The following is a 23,696-nucleotide window of genomic DNA, read 5'->3' on the forward strand; positions in this document are numbered from 1 at the left end:
TACTTATAATTAAAAACACATACAAGGTAGATTGATACTCTCATCATGGTGAATTGAAATAATTGCTTGGAAATTTCCCAAAAATAAATCAGAGGATATATTTTTTTGTGCATGATGATGGAGGGAAATCACTTTTCTTTGCTCTAGGAAATTTCTCAAAACGAAATCAGAGGATATATTTTTTTGTGTATGATGATGGAGGGAAATCACTTTTTTTTGCTGGTTCGATTTTCGACATGAATGTTGTACCAAATGTATCTTTCATATATCATTTATATATGAATGCAGAAGTTGTAACAGAGATGGGACTTTAATACTAAGATATGGTGTGTGTTTGTCTGTGTGGTTGTGCATCCTGTCATGGATACCCTGTGATGAGAGACGGACTGTTTGGCAGGTTTACAGATATTCACAGCAGAGATTGTAAAGTAGTACATCGGGGTAAAAATTAACTCAGCTAAAAGCGAGTCTCTTTTCTTTTTAACGCCCATGGGGACGTAAAAAGGCGATTTTATCAAGTTGTTCCGACCTAGGGTAATAAACTCATGAGCTTAGTCTTACTTCACCGTCAAAAAACGAAGAAGACTTCCATCTTCAAATTTAACTTAAACGTAGCTCGCATGATTTGTTTAATGCATCACTTAATTATGCTAATCAAGATTTTGCAGCAGTATCACATGAGATTTTAGATAATGCATCAATTAATTATGCTAATCAAGATTTTTTAGCGGTATCACATGAGATTTTAGAACTTTCTGTCGGATCATCATATCATCAGTTAAGATTCAACGAACTAATAAACCTGCAATTATAGCAATATATGGCACATTAGATCAAGTGGAGCAGTATCCAATGTTGCTAGCATTAGCTTCAAAGTTTATATGTTAATTGACTTTTCCGCGAGAGATTCTAAGCTATTTTGGGTTGTATGAGTCAATTGACAAGAGAGATAAATACAAATTACGGAAGAGATAAAGGAGTGAAGAAATATATAACCGCTTATAAGTCAGATTCTTTGTCGAAAATTGAGGTAGACTGATACATTTGCAAGGGAAAAAATGCATACCTTCGTCATAGATTTGAGGGTGCAAGTCTGTTTGCTGGGCAATTAATACACATCTATCTTGGCATTGGATCATTGATATATGTCATTTGCTACACGTAGTATGCATGTAAAGTTGCAAACCGTTTATTACTTTCCTTGTGAGTCTTTTCAGCTCCCAAAATGGAGGGATAACCGTGACTTGTCACCAATTGTCCGCCTTAAAAAAAAAAAAAAAAAAAAAAATCTAAACTAATAAGCTACCACCAGATTTGAGGCACAACTAGATTTGTACTTCGTACTATACTTGTCCATCGAACACTTTTGTGACTCGAGCAATATTCTAACCTAATCTAAATAATAGGGATATAGATTCGGATTGACGTGCATGAAGAACACATTATCCTAGCTAATTTGGCCATGCATCTTGCTTACAATTTACATGCATATCTATTTTAGGCCTGTTAATCTCGTATTCTTCTATTCTCATCATGTAATATGAGAGAAAAAAAACAAATAACGCTATACAACAAGAAATAAGTTAGCAGTTGTCAATTCGTAGCAACGAGAAATTATATGATATATTCTAAAAAGAAATAAAGAAAAACATGAAAATGCAAGCTTGAATTGTTTACTGTTTAGATCATTTAATTAAGGGGATTAAGATAAATCTTGGACAACTGTCTGGCAAGACTACTGGGATTAGTTTAGTTCCATGGTGTTCCACCATTATTTCCAGTCTCCTTCCTCACTTGGCAGCATCTGATTTATAAGACAATCTAACCAGAACAGAAAATAAAAAACACATAAAAAAATTAAGAAAAAAAAATGTAAATGTAAATAAATATGTGAGAGGAGAGAAGACAGTTGACAAGCGGCAGCTGAGCCGGCTAATAAGCCGAGTTTCGCGCTTGCCCGTAACCCGAAATTTACACGCAAAGTTGCACGTGCAAGGAAATCACACACGATTTTTGTAAAAAGGCCAAATTAAATAAGAGACTTTTAACAAAATATTATCAGTACTGTTCATTATTAATGAAAAATCGTATTTTTACTTTTTTTTGGTACTATTCACTACATCTTTATTTGTTATTTTTTATTAAAACTAAATTTTTTTTTGAATTTTTCGTTAGTTTTCTTATTAAATAATAATACTAATAAATAAAAACAAATGAGGAAATTGCATAAATAGTAATTATCGGTCCAATTAAAATTCTTGTTTGGTAAATTGCCGTGATGATTAGTGCCTTCATCTAATAATTATTGTATTCTGAATTCAAACACTTCTCTTGTATTTAATACAATGTATCGCGTATACTATCAGCATTCATTATTTTTCATTAAAAATTTAGTCAAAACTTATCATTTGTATAAGCATGAAAATCAAGAGTGGCTCAACTTCAAGATGAATAATCCTAACATCCAACTGACTAAAGCTTGTGAATGCATTTGAAGCGGTGAAAGTACACATGAAAATGTGCTCATGTGTGCAAGGCATGATGAGTTTTGAATAAAATTTCTAATGAAAATTGGCAGAGGCGCGTTGAGATTGAGAGTGGAGTCTGTGTTTTAGGGTGACAAGATTTTTTGTTTGAGACATTTTTACTCACACTCTCACACCTATAAGAATTAGGCATTTATGTATGACACTACTACTACATTAGGGTTTATAAGTATTATACTAATTTTAATATATTGGTGCACTTTGCATATAACAATATACTAATAGATAAGGTGTTGGGTTCTACTTATGCGTTTTAGGTTCAAAATTTCCCTCTCTTAAATAGTAGTTTTGAACCCGTCTCCCTCTTCTAAATTATTGTAATAATTCTGAAACCATCTCCTGTAAGCTCTTAAATTATTATAATAATTTAAACTTTTCGCTTATATTACTAATAAATTTAAAAATATATATATATGTTGGTCCACTTGCATTTTGTTCGCGTATATAAACCAAGGTCCTTCCCAAACACGGCGTCCCACTCTCACACTCCCCAGTTCGCCCACTCCCACTGTTTTTGGTAGCTCTTAACTCTCCAACTACCCAAAAACCCACTTCGTTTCCATTTTCTAGTGAGAGAAGGAAATAGGGAGAAAAACCAGAAGAGAGAGAGAGAGAGAGGAGCAGTTCTCCGCCATTAATGCTTCTCGGCAACAAAGCGTGAGCACACACTTTTAGCGCTCTCAATTGTCGCAAAGCATTCAATTAATCACAAAATGGAGCTGAGCAAGGTAACCTTTGAGATCTTCACGAAGCTGGAGCAGAAGTGGCTCTCCCACTGCGAAACCGCCAAGAAGACTCGGATCCTCAGCATCGACGGCGGCGGAACCACCGGCATTGTCGCCGGAACCGCCTTGATCCACCTCGAGGATCAGATCCGACTCAAAACCGGCGACGCCCACGCTCAAATCGCCGATTTCTTCGACCTCGTCACTGGTACTGGCATCGGAGCCGTCCTGGCCGCCATGCTTGTCGCCGATGACGGCTCCGGCCGCCCTCTCTACACCGCTAGAGATGCTGTGAACTCGGTTTCCGAGAAGAATGCCGACATGTTCAAATTGATGTTTGGTGGAGTGTTTCGCCGCCGCCGGAGGTACTCCGGCGGGAGCATGGAGAAGGCGTTGGCGGAGCTTCTTACGAGGGAGGACGGGAAGGTCCTGACGCTCAAGGACACGTGTAAGCCGCTCCTGGTTCCCTGCTACGACATGAAAAGTTCCGCCCCGTTCGTGTTCTCCCGAGCCGACGCGTCCGAGTCGGCGAGTTTCGACTTCGAAATGTGGAAAGTCTGCCGGGCCACGTCAGCGACTCCAGGCGTGTTCAAGCCGTTCAGCCTGATCTCCGTGGACGGGAAGACATCGTGCTCGGCGGTGGACGGTGGTCTGGTGATGAACAACCCGACGGCGGCTGCTGTGACTCACGTACTCAACAACAAGCGCGACTTCCCCTCCGTCAATGGCGTCGAGGACCTGCTGGTTTTGTCGTTAGGTAACGGCCCGTTGAGCGGAGGGAAGGCGGGGCGGAGTAACGGAAAGTGCTCGCCGTCGTCGGTGGTTGACATTGTGCTGGACGGAGTTTCCGAGACCATTGACCAGATGGTGGGAAACGCCTTCTGTTATAACCGCGCTGATTATGTCAGAATTCAGGTATATAATTATGGAGATTAGATTAACTTAATCTGGATTAATTAAAGGTTTTTGTTACGGAATGATTGACGGCGTTTGTTGCAGGCTTTCGGATTGGGGAGCGAAGTGGTTGCGGGCCAGCGATCGAAGGAGGAAGCGGAGGTGTTGAAGGAGAGAGGGGTGGAGTCGTTACCGTTTGGCGGGAAGCGGTTATTGACGGAGACAAACGGAGAGAGAATCGAGGGTTTCGTGCAACGACTCGTGGCTTGTGGAAGGAGCAGTCTGCCACCTAGTCCCCGCAAGGACTCCGGCGTTAGCCCCCTCGCTAACGGCCGTTAGTTAGAATTTGGTTTTTATTTCTTTCTTTTTTCTCAGTAATTTTTCCTCTTTTGGTAGGTTTTCTGGAAGCTGCAATTTGTAACCGATCTCAGGTTCACCGTACTACGAGTAGCAGCTAATAATAACCCCTTGTGCATCTTTAATTATTCAACTAAATGACACAATTATGTTTTCTCTTTTTCGCGAAGGACGATGTAGAAAAGCTAACTTACACCAGGTAGACACTGTGACGATATATTTAATCAACGTTAAAATATTATGAGTTTTAACATTGCTTATGATATGATAATGAGTAACTAGTGTTACAATGGCGGCGTTGTTGTAGGTAGGTCTATCGAAGAAACACAAAAACACCAATAATGCTGACATTTCAGATTAACTCCAAATTACACTGTTCCTTATCCATGTGCAAGATTAGGAATTGGATGCGATCAATTTTCTATTTTAGTAGTATAAATTGATTTTGTGCTACTTTTATGAAACTTGATGTAAATTTGAGGCCACTATCGTCTAAACTAAAACCTCTATTAGATTTTATCATACAATTAGAATTACTTTAGTCACACGATAAGAAATAAAATCGAAATCTTATCTGGATCTTCAAGTCTGGAGCCGACTGACTAAAAAATGTGGGCTGCTCAAATGAAAAAGAGAGATCTAGATCCTTATTATGTGTGAGACGTGTTACTGTGATGGACAAATAAGAACTGTAAAATTTTAAATGAATGATTGAATCTCTGAGTCCGTCGACTCCGTACACAAAAATCTGGATAGAATCTCAAATCACAATACCATATTTTGGTTCCAGTTATACCCACGAGTCTCACTTATTTTACCTTTGTGTACATGGGAGCTTGGTTTTCATTTCCCAATTATTCGAGTGTCAGCCTGCACTTCGACCTGGTGGTCTGTCAATATATCCTTTTCGAAACTAAATACAAATAGAAATGATCACAAGGATCTGCCAATAGTACAAATTAGCGTCATATGCATATAATTTAAAAATCTATTGGCAAATGGCAAATGGCAAATTTTCAGGTGTTAGTTTTTCAGCCACAGCCACAGGCCTATAAAAAGGAAAAAAAATCATATCCTTCTTGTGATTGATATGTAGTTTTGGATTTGATCATCGGCAAGGACGAAGTTAGAAATTTAACTAAGACGGGGCACCTTAAAAAATTTGAGCTCATTTTTTGGACAAATAAAGCTGGTTCTTCTACAAATGTTGAAAAAATTACTTACAAAATGCCTATTTTATTACTCTATTGTTTAATTTTGTCTTTAATTGTTGTATTGACAATCCAATGCTCATTTGTACTAACTAACCAAATACATGCAACTCAATAAGGCTCAGACATTAGTGCATGAGAAAAATATACAGGAAGAAAGGAGGGGCATTTAAAAACTAAAAGAGGATTTTTATTATTTTAATATGATTAATTGAATAATTTGTAAAGCAAAAAAAAAGGGAATGATTAATTGAATAATTTGTAATGCAAAAAAAATAGGATGAGAGGGGGCATGTGCCCCCACTGGGCCTTACCTCCCTCCGTCCATGATCATCGGATCCTTTTGTCAAAAAATGATCCTGAATTTAGGGGAATCCCTTATAATTAAGAGTTGTTTATGAGGTGTACTTACTCCGGTTACATCACTGTAAAGGTATTTTAGACAAACACTGAAAATTAAAATACACATGATAGTGTATAATTATTTTGAAATATACTACTACGATAAGTAACTCCTCACATCAATGACGGTGTAAGAGACTCACATAAAAGAGTTCAATTGTTTTAACTTTCATCCTAATTAACATTTAGTCCCTAAACTATACCTAAGTTGGTTGCATTCACTCTTGCTCCCGAGGTCCTGTGTTTGAATCCATTTTCACTTCATTTAATATAGATTATCTTATTGTTTGTTGAACAAACTAACAACTGTACACCCCATTGCCCCCGCCATTAATTTTGTCCAAAGTTATGTTAGTATGATGATGTGGCACACGTGCGAGTTCACATATCTAATTCTAAATATGCGTTCCGTGGCAAGGATAAAAATTGGCTTTTTATATTAGTACCTCACAAAATGTTAAATGCACCCCACATTAAATTTTCATACTAAATGATTTATGTATCATACTATGCAATGACAATTTTGACCTTATTAGGCTTTAAAAAATAAAAAAATTCTAAATACACCACAAATCACTTTTATTATTTATCTTCACCAACTATCAAAACTTCTCCCACCCTCCATTTTTTTACGCTACTATCCTCTTTTATTTTTTGCTTTCCTTCTTCGTGGCGAATTAAGGGGACTAACCGACATCAAAAGCCTTTTCGTGACGCTAGCAGTGATGTTAGTTCTATTATCCGACATTGCATGAGTTTATGTTAGATTTTTACCAAATATCTGACATAAATTATGTTTTCTTGTCAGTTTTTGGACCGCCGGTTATAGGTAATTTTGTAGTAGTGGAATACTACAAATTGGATGAACACACATATATGATAGCTATAAAATTTGTTAGCAAACCATAATTTTTCATATGAAAAATGCCTACAAATTGGTAAGAGCTTTTGATTTCATTACACGGGCCAAATATTGCTTCGTAAGATACTACATCAAAGCACAACTTAAAAGTTCACATGTATCAAAATCATCTTCGAAAATTAATAGGCTACACAGGCAAGCCCTTGCTTGAACAACAGAGTAGAACGGAAAACAAAATCATAAGACGTTTAATTTCTAAGATGTTAGAGCGTGATTCGGATGGTGAAGTAGTAAACTTGAGTCACAGTTCCATGAGCCAACTACACCGTTTAAAAATGAACGAAAAACAACAGAGTAGAATGAAAAACAAAATCATAAGATGTTTAAAAATGAGTGTTATAAGATTTAAAAAATGTGGGGTGTATGAAAAAAATGCGAGATGTATGTTGAGAATGTGGGGTATGCGGGTATTATGGGGAAGTATGTGAGGTGTATTAAGATAATTTTTAATTAAAAAAGTAAATATATGGTGTATTAAGTATGTGGGGTTTATTCAACAATACTTGAGGTGTTAATATAATAAGCCCAAAAGTTTAGTGACCAAATCTAAACTATTGTAAAGTTAATGGACCAATTTTGGATATTATTGTGAGTCCCCTATACCCTGCCATATGTAGTCAAATTGATAAAAAAATCTCACATACGAAGAAACAATGATGCACGTTTAAATTTTAATTTAAGAATCATATCTAAACTACGCTGAAAGTTGAAAGACGAGATCTAAGTTTCAAGTGTAGTCAAACTTGGATTTGAAAGGATTTTAAAAGACTTTAAAATCCTAGTGTAGTCAATTAAAAGATTTTAAAGGATTTTAGAATTCATTCAAATTTAGATGTAGTCAATTAAAGGATTTTAGACTCCTTTAAAATCTAGGTGTAGTCAATTAAAAGATTTTAAAGGATTTTAAAATCCATCCAAATATAAGCGTATTCAAAAAATTAAGATTTTGGAGGATTTCAATAAGTTGTGAATTTTGTGAGATTTGAGAGCCAAAATTATATATATAACCAATACTAAAAAAAATCTAACCTGTTTTCAAAAAAAAAAATCTAACCTCACCCCCTAGGATTTCAAATCCTTTCACCACAATCCATTCAAATTCTTTAAAAATCCATATGAATTTTGTTGGAGTCTTTAATCCTCTTAATTCTTATCAAATCTATCATTTTTAAAATCCTTTAAAATCCTTTAAAATCTTAGTTTGACTACACTACATCCCGTAAATAATTATGTAGGGAAAGGACTGTATTAATTATCCCAGAAACTATTTAAGAACAAAATAATTATCGCAAATGCGGTAATTTTATTCATGACTAATTGAACAAAAAAGTACCATGTTGTACTTTCAGAACATCAAACGAGTGGGCCCTGCAAACCCTTTTGCATATTATTTTCAGCTACAACTGAAATATGTAGTAATTAATGTAGGCAAAGAAAAGGAACCGAATCCCGTTATTAGGTGAGCAAGATTTCACATACCGTGAGCCTCTAACAAACAACCTTTTCAACATTCATCTTCTTAACCTGCTGTACTCACACACACACACACACACACACACACACACACATCTTTCATTAAATTTCACCTTTCGGTTCTCAATTATACCATATGCTAGGTCAAATTGGCAGATTTAGGATTCGAATCTCAAGGAGTCTAGTATTAAGGGTTCAAGGTTTTTTTAATAGAAACATAACGTGAAGCGCGCAAAAAAAAAATTCAATTTATTCACTAAGGCATTTCGTCGAATACTTAGTGAGTTTGATGTTGTCAGCTGAACAAATTAACGCACCTGTCAACACATGTTGACATATGTCGAAACAGTTTGATGCGTACTATTGAGAGAATTTGAGAAGTGTTGTTGATGCAATATGCGACATGCATTTCGTCAAAACACTTGGTGGGTACAAAAAGGACCCATACCAGACATTCAGAGAATCTTGAAAGACCTTCACATGTATATTTTTCAAACATCGGATGAATCTGGGACCATCTAGGTCTTATTAAGCATTCGTCATTGGCTTGGTCTAAAACTTGCATGCTGTCATTACATTTATATTGGGGCGCTTAATATGATATATATATTGAATGGAACATATACATATAAGTTTTTCTCTTAATGTGAATCGCTTCGTGCACTTATTCTCGGCACTATAAAGGGGCCTAGGCCACTAGTTTGCATATGTTCCTAAACTTTCTGTTTTCCTTTTGGATTTTTCTTACATAGTAGATGCATAGTTGTCTTTGGTCAAATTATTAGTTGGTTTGCAAGTGGTCCTTTACCATAATGGTGGAAAGGAGTTGAGCCATTGCATAACCGTATGGGTTCAAACCCCGTCGGTAGCTAATCTAACATCTAATCTAACAAAATCTATCGTTTGACAAAAAAAAAAAAAAAAAAAAAAAAATTTATTAGTTGGTTTAATTAAATATATACATGTACTTTCCATCTTCTACCGGATGTTAACATGACAATAGTGGCAATAAATAAGACAAGATTTGCGGCTTATTAAACCATGCGTGAGAAATGGCAGAAACGTTTATGAGTGTGATGGTTGTTACAGGTTTTTTATTAACACACATGTTATAACATGACTTAGTTATGTGGTTGATATCACATGAATCCGACTTAAGGTACAGTATTAACAAACAGATTATTTGCGTGTTGTTTCCATAATGGTGTATCACATACATACAACACCACAATAATAGTATAATCGTGTCATAAAAGTTCTTCGGTATTGTAGCTAGAATGATCTCTAAGATTGTCATAACTCTGCACTATGGTCTATGAGATTTAAAATTGATAGAAGTGGTCCATGAGATTGTCCACCATCAATCATTTTGGTCACTCTGTGAAAAATTTCCGTTAAATTGAAGAAACCATTAGTTCAAGTGGAGGTGTTGATTTGACAAAAATACCCTCAATTCAAAGGAGATTTCTCCTCGAATGACCAAAATGATTAACGGTCAACAATCTCAAGGATCAATACTTATATCGATTTTAAATCTCAATAACCAAAATAAAGAGTTATGACAATCTCATATACTATTGCGACTTAAAAACTAAGTTCCTCTCTCTCTCGTGTGACTGTACTGTGGAGTAGAGCCAGCCAACCTGTTTGATGTGGACTCCGTGGGGATCACATTCACAAAGAGAAGAGAAAACAGAATCCTAGGGATTTCAGTGTGCATGGTTTTTTCAATTCCGTCGGCTTTCATGGTAAAAGGAGTAGAGGAATGTGAGGTTAGGTTGGCCGTTTGGGGGGGGGACCTAATCTAATTTTGGCACTGGATTTAATATTTTACATGGCTAAGTACTAATTTTTTGGTTTTTTGGTGCAGTATATCTCAGTCGTCCATCCATTTCTTTCACCGAATTATTCATCTCTATAAGAATTTGCAGCAGGTCCTTTCCATTGTCTCTTTCTCTCAGTTTACCATACGTACGTACTATTTTGTACCATTTTTTGTAACTTCTTTGAAATGAAATGTCATGATCAATATCTCCATCCATAACTTTGCATTTTGCAACAATTCATTGGTTACAATTCTAGATGTTAACAGGTCAATTACACTTTACAAATGATACATACAAATTATGATGACCCATTACCCAACACAAAAGGACACAATCCACTAGCGAATCATATTCTTATCGGCTCATCTGTTAGGAACTATTTAAGATAACAAGTTTGACATAAATGTCTTGTTAAGATAACAAGTACGACATGAACACAACAAACAAAATCAGTTTGCCAGGTCTACGGGATGATCTTTCTATGCTAATTACACATATAATATATAATACACGAACAATGGAAATTGTATAGTCACAGACAGGCCCGCCCCAGTGCTGCCAGGGCAATCGTCCGGGGCACCAAAATTATTAGGGTAGTATATTTATATATTTTTCTAAGAGTATAATTTTATAAAATTTGGTTCAATGACAAAGAAATTTGACTAGAACTGTTGGTTTTGTTGTTTGAAATTAATGAGGAGGTCTTGGGTTCAAAACACCATGTGTGTTTATTTATCTTTGATTTTTTACGAATTTTTGTTTGGTTGTTAATTTATTTTTAATTAGTAGCTAGTAGCTATGTGAGTTGTTATTTTTAAACATTTGTTCCAATTCAAGTCTAATCTTCAATAAAGAGTAATGCGTTGACCAAATTTTTAGACCAAATTGCAAATCATATGACATGTCATCAAAAAGTTTAATTTAGTACCTATTTATTACTTATACATATCAATTAAAGACTCAAAAACATCATTATTTTTTAATCCCATATTGACAAGGTTAGTAAATAAGAAAAAACACATCACGATTTATACAAAAACACTTTAAAAATTCAAATTGAAAACAAAACTGATATCTATCTACTTATAAACCAGAGTTTTTTTGTCTTCTTCTCACGATACAAAATAAATTAGTTTTTCTGTGTTTCTAAATTATTAAGTTTAAAGTGATTTTCTAAGTATAATTTTATCGATGTCTTACGTGTGAAAGTAAATAATTTTTTTATATAAAATAAGAGCACATTTTTTGATATCTCCTGAGCCTCAAAAATCTCTAGACCGGCACTGGTCACAGACTCACAAGGTGTGACATCCCGTCCCGGAAATATCGAAACGCACGTGTGAAATGACTAAATTACCCCTAGTTCGTTCTTTGACATTATTGGTGGTTTTGTGTGTTATGGCAAGTGTTGGACCACACACACACCTGCACATCCACTGTCTCTCTCTATCCTTTTCTGTCTCTGTCTCTCATCTCTCTCTCCCTTCCCGTTCTCACCCTATTGCGTACGGACAAACCCATAACCCAACAAAACCTCACAGATCGAAGGAACTAAGGGTACCATTGGACTCGTGAGGTCAAGGCGAGCACAGCCATACCATTTTCAGGTAAGGAAACTACCATTTTCACGTCGATTCGAAGTGGTCCGAATTGTGTACTGTTCATGCAAGTTTAATCTAGTTAGTTTTTGGACTTTTGAAGGTTGTAGTTGTGTTGGTGAGGTCCCAAGGAGCTTGGGAGTGCATCGTTGGACGGTTTTGGACGTTGGAACCAAGAACTGTAAGTTTGGCCGATTTTCCATGTTTTTGAAAAGTTTATTCCAGTTGTTTTTAGGCTCTAAAACTAGTCCAACGTGGTAGATGAGGTTTAGGGCTTCATTTTGGTATAAAATACGTGAAAAATGGATGAAAAACGAAGGAGATTAGTGAGTTTAAAGTTTTTTCCAGTTTTCCGGCCAGTTTCCGGTGGCCGGAGTCCGGCGAGGGTGGTCGGAGAAGAAGCAGGAATATTCCGTTAAGTTTAACGGAATATTCCGTCAGTTTAACGGAATATTCCTGACGGCGTCTGTTGACACCGTCAGTGTGCTTGGCACGTGGCCGCGCGTGGGGGCGCGTGGGTCCGTGCCTGTTCAGGCGCGTGGGGGCGCGTGCGGGGTCCAAAAATTATTTTAAAAATATGGTTGTGATCCTGAGGTTGTGTAGAGCACGTGGGTATATTCATTTGTCCATTTTGAGCATTGTATGAGAAGTTATTACGAGAAATGGGTTATGTGCTTTAAAGTTAACGTTTTTATAGTTGTTTCGCATTTAGGTGACACGTACCCCGAGGACGAGTGTGCACACGCGAGACAGGGGGGCTACGACCCTTCTACATACCAGTGAGTGGGCTTTTGTTTTCCGTATATACCTATATACATTTATATTCCCAGAAATTGATTTAAAAAGGGTTATGTACATTATGCCATGCACTTTATTATTATCGTTTACACATCATTACATGCATTATTTGTGGCATACACATTCATATGCATATTGGGTGCTGTGGACTCACAGGTAAGTGCCAGGTAAGTGACATTCACGTTTATGTTTCAGTAGTGGTTTGAGATGCCTAGAGAGCTCATAACCTGCACCCCCGGTGTTAGTGCTCCCGCCCAGAGTAGGGCACAGTCTTTCACGTGATGTTCACCTCCCGCACCACACGCTCAGCTTGGATCCAAGTTAGGTGCATAGGCCTGTCGTACAGACCACTATAGGTGGTTCCGACTCGTAGGTGACCCGCGATTATTCGCACAGTCTTCACGTGATCGTAGCACTAGAGCGTATATATATGTTACACCCAGGCCTGTCGTACAGACCACCTTGAGTGGTTCCGACTCGTGGGCAGGTTCAGTTATAGAGTTGAGATTTGAGCTCTAGATGCAGCCGTACAGGTCACGTTAGGTGACTCCGGCTGCCAGATGTTATGATGTTGATATGATTTATACCTGGGCACTTACATTTATTATGAGGCTTTGGCATGGCATATTCTTGAGCATGATTAATATACCCTTGAGCATGTTTGGCATATTTATACATACGTTATATGTTTATTTTCTGGGAAGCATACAGGTTTTACGGCGAGGGGTTAGAATGTATTTTGCTAAATGGTTTTCAAAGAGCTTTGTTTTTGCCCACTCACGCTTTTGTTTTGCGCCCCTCCAGGTTCTAGTTGCTTAGCCGTTGCGGTGGTTTTCCCTTGAGGGCTTTCCGGCGTTCTGACAGACACTCCACATTGTAGGGTCGCCTTCGGGCGTACTACTGTTGTCGTTTTGTTTGGGCTGCTACAGACCTGCTCTGAATTTGTATCTCACTTATTAGCACTTGTTTTAGTACCTTGTATGCTAGTTTTTTTTTATTATTCGTACTTTTATATTATTACTTTATTAGCTTCCGCACGTGCACATGGCTTCGTCACCTTTGTGTGACGGCCAGCACGCTCCGATCTCGGTCGGAGTGTGTCACAAGGCACCTGTATTGGCGAATTAATAAAGAGTGGTGTTAGAAATTGAGAGAACACAAATATTCGAAAAATAAAAGAGAAAATAAAAAAAGATATAAGGTTGGCTGCATGGCGGCTTGAAATTGGCGGACGAGGGTGGCTTCTGCTTTTCGTATAAGTTGTGTTTCAGAAACGACCTGAGGCCGACAAGGTTTTTATTTATTTAATTTTTTTTTTGGGGGTAAACAAGTTTGGGATGTGAGTCATATCTTAGGGCGATCCCTCATCCCTGGCCGTTCTGGCCACCACAATTAATTAAAAATTCCTTTCGTTTTAACTCACTGCTTAACCTTTTTTGTTTCATGTTTTGTTTCGTGTGTACCAAACTAGTTGAAGAATCCAAATTACGTGGCTCAATGCTTTTTTCCTTTTGTAGGTAGGATAAGTACGTACCATAGAAAAATTACATTGAGCAATATTTATTTTGTACTTCCATCGTCATGGTTGCTAACCTCTTTTTGCATATCAGGTGTTATTGTGATGCGATGATAATGATAGACACGTATTTGTATAAAAGCATATTCTTCTATAAATCTCTAGTATAATATGTGCTCCTAGTGAAATGGAAGATTCTCATTGTCATTTACGTGACAAGAAAGATAGACAAGGCTGATCCTGAGGTATGCGGAGTAGACGGCAACCTAAGGACTCCACTTCGGGGTGGCCCCCAAAAATTTTTATTATATATTTATAAAGATTAATTTTACAAATTTTGTGTCAATTCAAATAAGAAGTTTATATACTTTGAGTTTTTGCCTAAATACAATAACCCATTAAGCGAAGCGGTTGAGCCCAACATTTGTAAGATTTAGTTGTTTTATATAATTAATTGAATAAAAAACAGCAAACTTGTTTTGTACATGAAAGGTAAAACGTCAAACAACTCAAATCTATTCTTATTGACTTGAAACCACGAGGCGTGTAATATTTAAGTAATATTTATTTATCTTTCGTCTATTAATTTTTAATGATATTTAATATAAAATTAGACATTTTTATTTATTTAACAAATTTTTTTTTATACATATCAATGTACAAAGATTAAGGGATCGAAAACTTTAAAACTCACTTCAAAAGCTTCGCCTAAAATCCCCAAATTTTCAAAACCAGCCCTGAAGATAAGACATCATATAGGAAAACCTTCACCCTCTTTGCCATTGGATGCCATACATCTCGATTCATCTCACTAGAAAAACTTGTAGGGTTGCATCATATTTTGTGCTCCGACTTTCCATGATAACTTCAAATCTGTTATAAACTGACAGGGAAAAAACTCATGACATATATCGATCCTTAAAAACAAGGTCATTATTCTCCACCAGCAAAACTGTGCAAGTAACATGGAAGAGCACCTCTGCCATATATTATATTATTATTCTACCCTATCACACATCAACTCCACATTTCTTTCACTTTTAATCGTGCATGGTTAAAAAATCACACAATTTTTTGCTAGGATCTCCTTGTTATTCATTTACGTTATTGGCTTCATATCAATGCTTATTATTTAACAGTGTTTGTTTCCTCTTTTAGTAAAGCAGATTCTTGGCTTTATAACCCATATGTTAAAATGGTCACTTTATGTTCTTAACAATTATGAAAACTAATGAAAATAACTTGAAAATTTTGAGTTTTAACGATAAGGACAAGATAAAGGGTAAAATGAATAGTACCAGGATTGACTTTTTAGTGTAAAAATATGGTTTTTTAAAATGTGGTTTTTTGTTAAAGTGAACAGTATCGGAAGCTTTTCGTTAAAGTTCCCTTTAATAATCATATTGCTAATTAAATTATTAATTTTGGTTTTTTTTTTCTTTCTAAAAAAGCGAATCAGCTGGTGGTTTTGCCACGACAGTCCACCATTCTGAAGGACGAGATGACTCAAAAATGCATTTCAACCTCCCTCTGGCTACCATCGTGTGATTCGCCACCATTATGAATTGTACCCAAGACGTGTTGTGTGAAATACAAATTTGAAATTCGTTCCCAACTACTGGACCATCCATAATGGTTATTAACTTTGGTCGTTGGCTTGTCATAATTGACTACCTCTATTTTGGTATTTTCAACGAGGTCTCCACTTAATATATATTTCTTATTTCATATAAGAGATTAGATAGAGACTTTCGATAAATATTGTGTCTATCTTCAAGCGATTGGTTTGCATTAAATCTATTTGATTAATATCATCCTTGCTCAAAAGGAAGAGAGATTGAACTTAAAGTGGTTTGGCGGGCAATCTTGTTCAATACATGCAATGATCAACTGATCTTTGAGGCCATTTGATTAAGACCTAGGATACCAAGAAAGAGTAAATTTTCAACTTTTTAGTGATGAAACCGTTTGATTAAGACGCAAGTTATGCTCCTATTAAGAATCATATCCATTTCCATCAGACCAAGCATTGAGAGCCACCTTTAATATTTTCATCTCCAAACTATTTAATTAATTAAAATAATTGACTAATTATTCTTGAAGCTTATGATTAAGCTTGGAAAGAACAAGCTGTAGTTCAACCCATGCTTTCTGGATTCGAAACTCCTCCTTTCCTTTAATTACAGTAAGAATTTCAACATATTTCATTCATGGGCAGTGCCATTTACACACTCATTTTTACTTTTCATACACCTCTCTCAATTTGAAACTGTCAGATTAAATGAATTGAAGAACGTCAATGGTAAAAAATTAACAATGGTACGTAAGAGGTAAAAATGAGTGTGTAAATAGCATTATACTTCGTTCATACAATAAAGTAGTAAACCCTGTTATACATATGTCACAAAACTTGGGTTTCAAGGATTAGGATTCTAAAGTACAATTAATTACAATACTTGTGGAACAAAGAATCCTTAAAACGTTTTTATTCTATCAACTTCATGTATACATATTATCTTCTTCTTTTTTTGATAGGAGGAGGAGGTTAAGGGTGTGTTTGATTGCCCTCCTTAGCTCTCACTGGACTGGACAAGATTACCTTTTAGTCTAATCTCGTGTCTGTTTACGGAAGGGCCTGACTTTAATGAGACTCACCCTGACTAAATTGGACTAAACACTTCGCTAAAAGGGCTTAGTGAGACCCCTCGAAATCTGGCGGACTGTTAAGACCTTAGCTTCCCCCTCCCGCTTCGCACATCCATCTACTTCGTCCACGTTTCCTAGAACCATCTTCAAGACCAGATCCAACACCCAAAATCTCATAAACAAAATTGAAGAAAAATCTGCAAACATTCTATTTTCAAAACCACATCCAACACCCAAAATCTCAGAAAACCTAAAAAAAAAAAAAACAATCTAAAAGTGAGATGAGCTTGAAATTTTCAATCACACAACACCAAGAAAACCAGAAACCCAAAAAAACTGTAGTGAGGTGAGCTTGAATTTTTCAATCACAGCACCCAGAAAACGCAAACCAAATCCAACCCCCATCTTCTACCTTTGGGCCAGTCGCACATGCAACCTGCTCCTAACTCCTAAATTTTCAATATCTTTCTTGCTTCGTGGTTTGATTGTGAAGATTTGCAGTCGATTATGAAGTTGGGAGATGAACAGCTTCTGAGTTTAATTTTGATGTTAATTTCTTTCATAAAAAAATGGAGATGAACAAAAAACAAAAGGTAGAAAATAGGGAGATGAACGGAGAACAAAAGAAGAAGATGGAGATGAAGAGGGAGAGGGACGAAGAAAAATTAGGAAGAAAACATAGGGAGAGGGGTGGAGAAAATTAAGGAAGAAAGATGGGATGAACGGAACACAATTGGGAATGGAAGAAAGTTTCTAGAATGAGAAAATAGACTGAAGTAATAATAAAATATTACTAAATATTTATTAAATAATGTAAAATATTAATAAATATGAATTAAATAATATAATATTGGAATTTGTTATTAGTCTGTTCCTTAGTCCTGACATTGCGCCAAACGCTTCATTGAGCTAGTCCATCTTAGCCTAGTCTAAGTCAGCCCAACTTAGTCCCTGCAGCTAATCCAGTCTGAGATAGTCCGGTGCAACAAACGCATCCTAAATATATGTAGAACCTCGAGGATATAAACAAATGCTCTAAATAATAACTTGAAGTACAAGCTTTTGCTACGTTTATTTCAATTTAGTTATAAAGAGGCATAAAAATCTAGGACTATATTTAATTAGGAAAATTAATGAAAAGAGCTTGAAAACTTTGAGTTTTAACGATAATAACAAAATAAAAGGTAAAGTGAGTAGTAGCATGATTGATTTTTTAGTGTACAAATATGATTTTTCGTTAAAATAAACAGTATCGAAAACTTTTCGTTAAAGTTCTTTATTTAATTGTGCTTCACCATCTCCATGTCCTTATGCATCAGAACAATTTAAGGTCAGGTTAAAGACTCCACCCCATAAAGCCCTTCAGTCGGTATGACAATTTAAGATCTTTCCGTGAGTCTCTGTGAATAGGACCTGAACAATTTAAATGGCCTAAGGAGCGAGGACACCTAATAAATATGATTTTTACCTTTTTCCTTCTGACATTTACATTACATTTTTCTTTAATTCTTGAGCTACCAATTAATGATTTCAACTAGATTGTAATTGTTCGTTTTATTTGAACAACTAACTCCGCTTGTGTAAGATTTTTTTACACTGTCGGTTCCAAAACTCAAATAAAGGAAGGGGAAGAGAGTATCAAGTAGTTGACAATCCGTATTTTGTTTTTTCTCATTGAATTCCTAATAGAGAACAACTCTAAGATATTTCCCTTACTAAATAAGGCAGGAAGAAATGTAATACTAGTACTATCGACTTTGATTGCTTTAAATCTAAGGAAAATTATAAAAAAAATGTTTGAAAATTTTGAGTTTTAATGATAAGGATAAAATAAAGGGTAAAGTGAATAATACTAGAATTAATTTTTTAGTATAAAAATATAATTTTTCGTTAAAATGAACAGTACCTGAATCTTTTCGTTAAAATTTTCATAGTTATATATGTCAAGTGGGTGTGCATGGCACCCATGCATAATGTCAATTGTCCTTTTCTTCCTTCATTTTTCTTTGGATGAGGATCCTCTCCTGATCCTTGTACGAGGATCCTCATAATCAAGGAGTGTAGGCTGTTGGATAAAAATCTAACGACTACAAGCAAGGAGGTCCCTTTAAAGTTATAATAATTATAGCCATTGGATTTTCATCAAATGGTTCACACTTCTTGGTCATGAGAATCCTCATCCTTAGATCAGGAGAGGATCCTGATCCATTTTTCTTTTGGTGTGAAAATAATTGATTAGACACAAATACATAAAGTTTGCCTTCAAAGGAAAGACAACTTAAATAATACAGAATACTAAGATGACGGTATACATTTTGTAATGACAATCTTTCTCAAAAACACATGGTATCAATGAAGATATGAGATCAATTAAGTGAATGAAGACATAATATTTAAGGAAAATTAATGAAAAAGATATGAAAAATTTTAATTTCAACGATAAATATAAAATAAAGGGTAAAGTGAATAGTATCAAGTTTGACTTTTTAGTGTAAAAATATGATTTTTCGTTAAAGTGAGCAGTACCACGGCCTTTTCGTTAAAACTCCCTAATATATATTCATGCAAAACCTAGAAACCCTAGCGTCAATACATAAAATTGATTTGAGGCTCAATACTTGATGATATATAACATCCATGTAATAGGACCCTGTGTAAGATTAACCATTATATTGGGCAGTTTCAAACCCTAGATCACCTTGTTTACTTCTAGCCCACAACCTTACCTTCATCACTACTGAACTAACAGGAGCTAGTGCCTTTAGAGTCAATATATTTTCATCGTTGCCAATATTTGCAAAATTGATAACAAAACAAAACCAGGGAAAATGATCGTCACCATGATAGGATCAGCTGATCTCTCTTATTATACCAAACCAAATCACACAACGCCGCCCATTCCTCCATCCTTCCAGATCCCATGCACAAGTACGTGTACATATCTCTCCTTTTCGAACCCTATAGAAGGTGTTAATACTATATATAGATTGCGATAGGGTTAAATACACATAAACCCCTAAGAATTTTTGGGTTTTCACAAAACTACTACAAGTTTCGAAAGTAGAACAAACTTTCCACGACGTTTCAGTATCATTTCATAATTAGTAGGATTAACTGATATTAGTCACCCTTTCACGCATCCATCGTACGAAACCACACAACATCCATGTGAAGTTCTCTTTGTGATTTACAGAAGAGGGGAGAAGACGGCAGGAGAGAAGGGTGAGGAGAATGGCAGAGAGACACAGAGTGATATGGTGCGAAGGCGTCCTCAATTTAAATTTGACATGAACGGATTAAATTACTTTAGATTAATCAAATGATCAAGAATTGTCTAAATACACGTAAATCCACAGATGACAAATATGGAAACTTAGCATCCTTTCCAAATAATTATCTCATCGTAGTAAGTTTGTAACTGCATGCATACGAATTCAGATTTATATTTAACCACTTGACATAGTCGAGACAAATTAGCTAGGATTATCATCCAAAATAATTTCCAAAAGAAGTGGTCGATCGGTATGTGACGCAGTAGAGAACCCAAGAGTCTCTGGAGACGAGGATGATAACTTGGGAATCACTCAACCAGAGGTAACGGAATCACTCACGTCACTAATCGTGAATTCACTCGACACAACCAAGCCTCATACTTGATTTAAGGAGGAGAAAACTCACTCTCTTCTTAGATTGATTATAATTCACTAAATTGGCATCCTTTTTATGTTTTTCGACGTCCTAAATCTATTTATGACATTCGTTTTCCGAAATTCAATCGTTTTAGTATAGTTTTATTAATTGGTCCCTTTATATGCTTAGGTGCATTTGTTAGTGGCGTTTTCGTTCTTCCTAGTTCGCACGGCTCTTCGACTACGGAGTAGCTGTGAGTGAACCCCTTCTAAAATGCATATTTTACTATTAGAAATGCATACATGAAAAACATGATTTAATGGCTACATTTTATGAAAGGTTTATGTGTAAATTGGATTTACACTTTATGATATATTATGCTTTATCGACTTTACGTTATTTGTGGTATGTGTGATTGATGACTATATATCTACTTATGAATGTGGTTTTACAATATGATGTTTAAGCTATTTAGCACCGATGAGATATATTTTGGAAATATTATATTCAATGATTTTTGTGCTTATCTAGTGGTCACTATATGCCTACGGGTGAATGATATCTATATATGGCTTCGGCCGAGTGTTGTAGGGGCCTATGGGCGAATGATATCTATATATTGCTTCGGTCGGGGTGATGTAGGGGTCTACAGGCGATTGATATTTATATATGGCTTCGGTCGGGTACTGTAGGGGCCTACGGGCGAATGTAGGCCTTTGGGCGAATGAAGAGTTCTATATGCCTTCGGGCAATACTGATACCACTACTAAACACACTATATATAATATATGTTTTATGAAGTTTTATGGCACGCTAGGGTTTTCGGAAAATCTATTACATATTATACTATTGAGTTTTCATAAATTTTGGGGGTTAGTACTTTGATGAATAATTGTTTCAGTATTACTTATATATCAACTTGGTCCACTCATATTTTGTTCTGCACCCCCTCAAGACCTAGGAATGGGGCATACGATCTGAGCTTCGAGGCATTCTCATACCAGTGACTTTGTGTCCTTCTCTCTGCTTGGACATTCTTGTAATAGCACTTTCTGTTACACCTTCTTCTTGTATTCTGAATTAGTAGTATGCTCTGAACATGTCATGCATTATCACTATTATTTTGTTAGCAGTTGAACTTATTATATTATTTTGTTTATGTCGTATTTGAATATTACATTGCATAGTTATGTGCGAAATTTATATGTATGTTTCACATGTTTTCGGCATATGCATTCATAAAATGACTTGTGTAACCTCAGGTGTCAGATAGCATGTGGCGTGTCAACACAAATTCTTTTCCGACAATATTTGACTCACATTAATTACCGATACCTGATTCTCATCCATGGGAGCAAGATGCTTGTATATCCTATTTTCTTCGGAAGAAATGGCGTTTGCAGATTTTCGCGCACAACCACACCCTTCAGTATTTTGCTAATAAGTTTCTGTAGAAAGCTTGGATTGACACATCGTTTGTTGCGTTGGAAACTAGACTTCCACGGCTTCTAGTGATGTATGACTCTGGATAGAAGTCACTGTAACTAAGTCAACTTTGAGGACGAAATCAGATGATATGCGCAGTGCTTCCATCAGGATTTCGGATAAAAAAAAAATCCAAAAATCCACTCTGATACCACTTGATGCAGTAGAGAACCCAACAGTATCTGTAGACGAGGGATGATAATTAACTTGGGAATCACTCAACCAGAGGTAACAGAATCACTCACGTCGCTAATCGTGGATTCACTCGACACAACCAAGTCTCACACTTGATTTAAGGAGGAAAAAACTCACTCTCTTCTTAGACTGATTATAATTCACTAAATTGGCTTCCTTCCTTTTGAGTACATAAGGATCCCTTTAAACAGGGAGAGTACAGTAATTGATAGGATAAATATTTAATATTAACACTATGTTTGGATGAAGAAATTTAAGATTACTAACACTATGTTTGGATGAGGGAAATAAACTTGGAATTTCGACTAAAGTTAGAATTTATAAATTGACATGCACAAATTCCCTTATTTGGATTCATAAACATAGAAATTTAGAATTTCCATGTGGAAAAAAACTTGGAATTTGGGACCTCAAATTCCCAAGTTTAAATTCCATGTAAATATGTATCATTTCCCAATTTCTATGTTTGAGGGTTTAAAAATAACAAATTCCGTATTCAATTCCATTATTCTTTTAGGTTAACCAAACAAAAAAAAAAATTCAAAAATTCTAGAAAATAAAATCCCGTCATTTTTAAATTTCTTAGTAATCTTAAATTTCTTCATTCAAATATAGTGTAAGGAATTTTAAAATGACGGTAATTGAAATGACGGGATTTTATTTTTTAGAATTTATGAATTTTCTTGTTTGGTTAACCTAACAATGAAATTGAATACGAAATTTGTTATTTTAAAACTCCCAATTTCTATAATTGAGAGTTTTATGAAAATTAAATTTGGGAATGACACATATTTACATGGAAATTAAATTTGGGAATTAGAGGTCTCAAATTCCAAGTTTTTTATTTCCACGCGGAAATTCTAAATTTTTATGTTTATGAATCCAAACAAAGGAATTGGTGCATGTCAATTTATAAATTCTAACTTTTATCCAAATTTTAAATTTATTTTCCTCATTCAAACATAGTATAAAGATTATAGTTTCTAGACATCTAATCAGAACATAACTTTGGAAGATGAAAAGCACCAACATGTTTAATACGTAGGACATATTAATTGTCATGGGTTGCGCCAGTATGCCTCTCTGGGGATCTGGATCCTCTCCTGAGCTTAAGAAGAGGATCTTTCTGACCAAGCAGTGTAAGTTGTTAGATTTTTATCCAACGGTTATAATTAATATAATTTTAAAAGGATCCTCCTGTTATTAGCTTGGTTAGGAGGATCCTCTCCTTAGGCTCATGAGAGGATCCAAATCCCCTCTCTCGGGCATGCTTCAGAGTTTTCTGTGGATGTTGGGATCGCTCACTGCAAGTCCCAACTAAAATCCAGAAAAGCTTTCATGATTGTTTAATAGTGACGCTTTTGTTTCCTTATGACAATATTACTGATTTTTTAGTATATTTTATGGGAATCTTAATGAAACATTTTTGGTACTGTTCACTTTTAATGAAAAGATCATTTTTATCTTGAAAA

The 23,696-nt window shown here is 35.7% G+C and overlaps 1 protein-coding gene across 1 annotated transcript; it reads left to right on the top strand.

Moving 5' to 3' along the window:
- The first annotated feature begins 3,121 nt into the window (after positions 1–3,121).
- LOC137716529 (probable inactive patatin-like protein 9) lies at positions 3,122–4,652 on the top strand. The gene is made up of 2 exons (XM_068455984.1): positions 3,122–4,186; positions 4,271–4,652. Exons 1-2 carry the CDS (start codon positions 3,260–3,262, stop codon positions 4,502–4,504), a joined length of 1,161 nt encoding a protein of 386 aa, XP_068312085.1. The 5' UTR covers positions 3,122–3,259; the 3' UTR covers positions 4,505–4,652.
- The last annotated feature ends 19,044 nt before the right edge of the window (positions 4,653–23,696 follow it).

This window comes from Pyrus communis, chromosome 14 (assembly GCF_963583255.1).
Source record: "Pyrus communis chromosome 14, drPyrComm1.1, whole genome shotgun sequence".
Taxonomy (NCBI): domain Eukaryota; kingdom Viridiplantae; phylum Streptophyta; class Magnoliopsida; order Rosales; family Rosaceae; genus Pyrus; species Pyrus communis.

Coding starts and splice junctions, on each gene's coding strand:
- LOC137716529 (XM_068455984.1), top strand. CDS start 3,260: ATGGAGCTGAGCAAGGTAACCTTTGAGATCTTCACGAAGCTGGAGCAG. Junction 4,187..4,270: donor CTGATTATGTCAGAATTCAG/GTATATAATTAT, acceptor CGTTTGTTGCAG/GCTTTCGGATTGGGGAGCGA.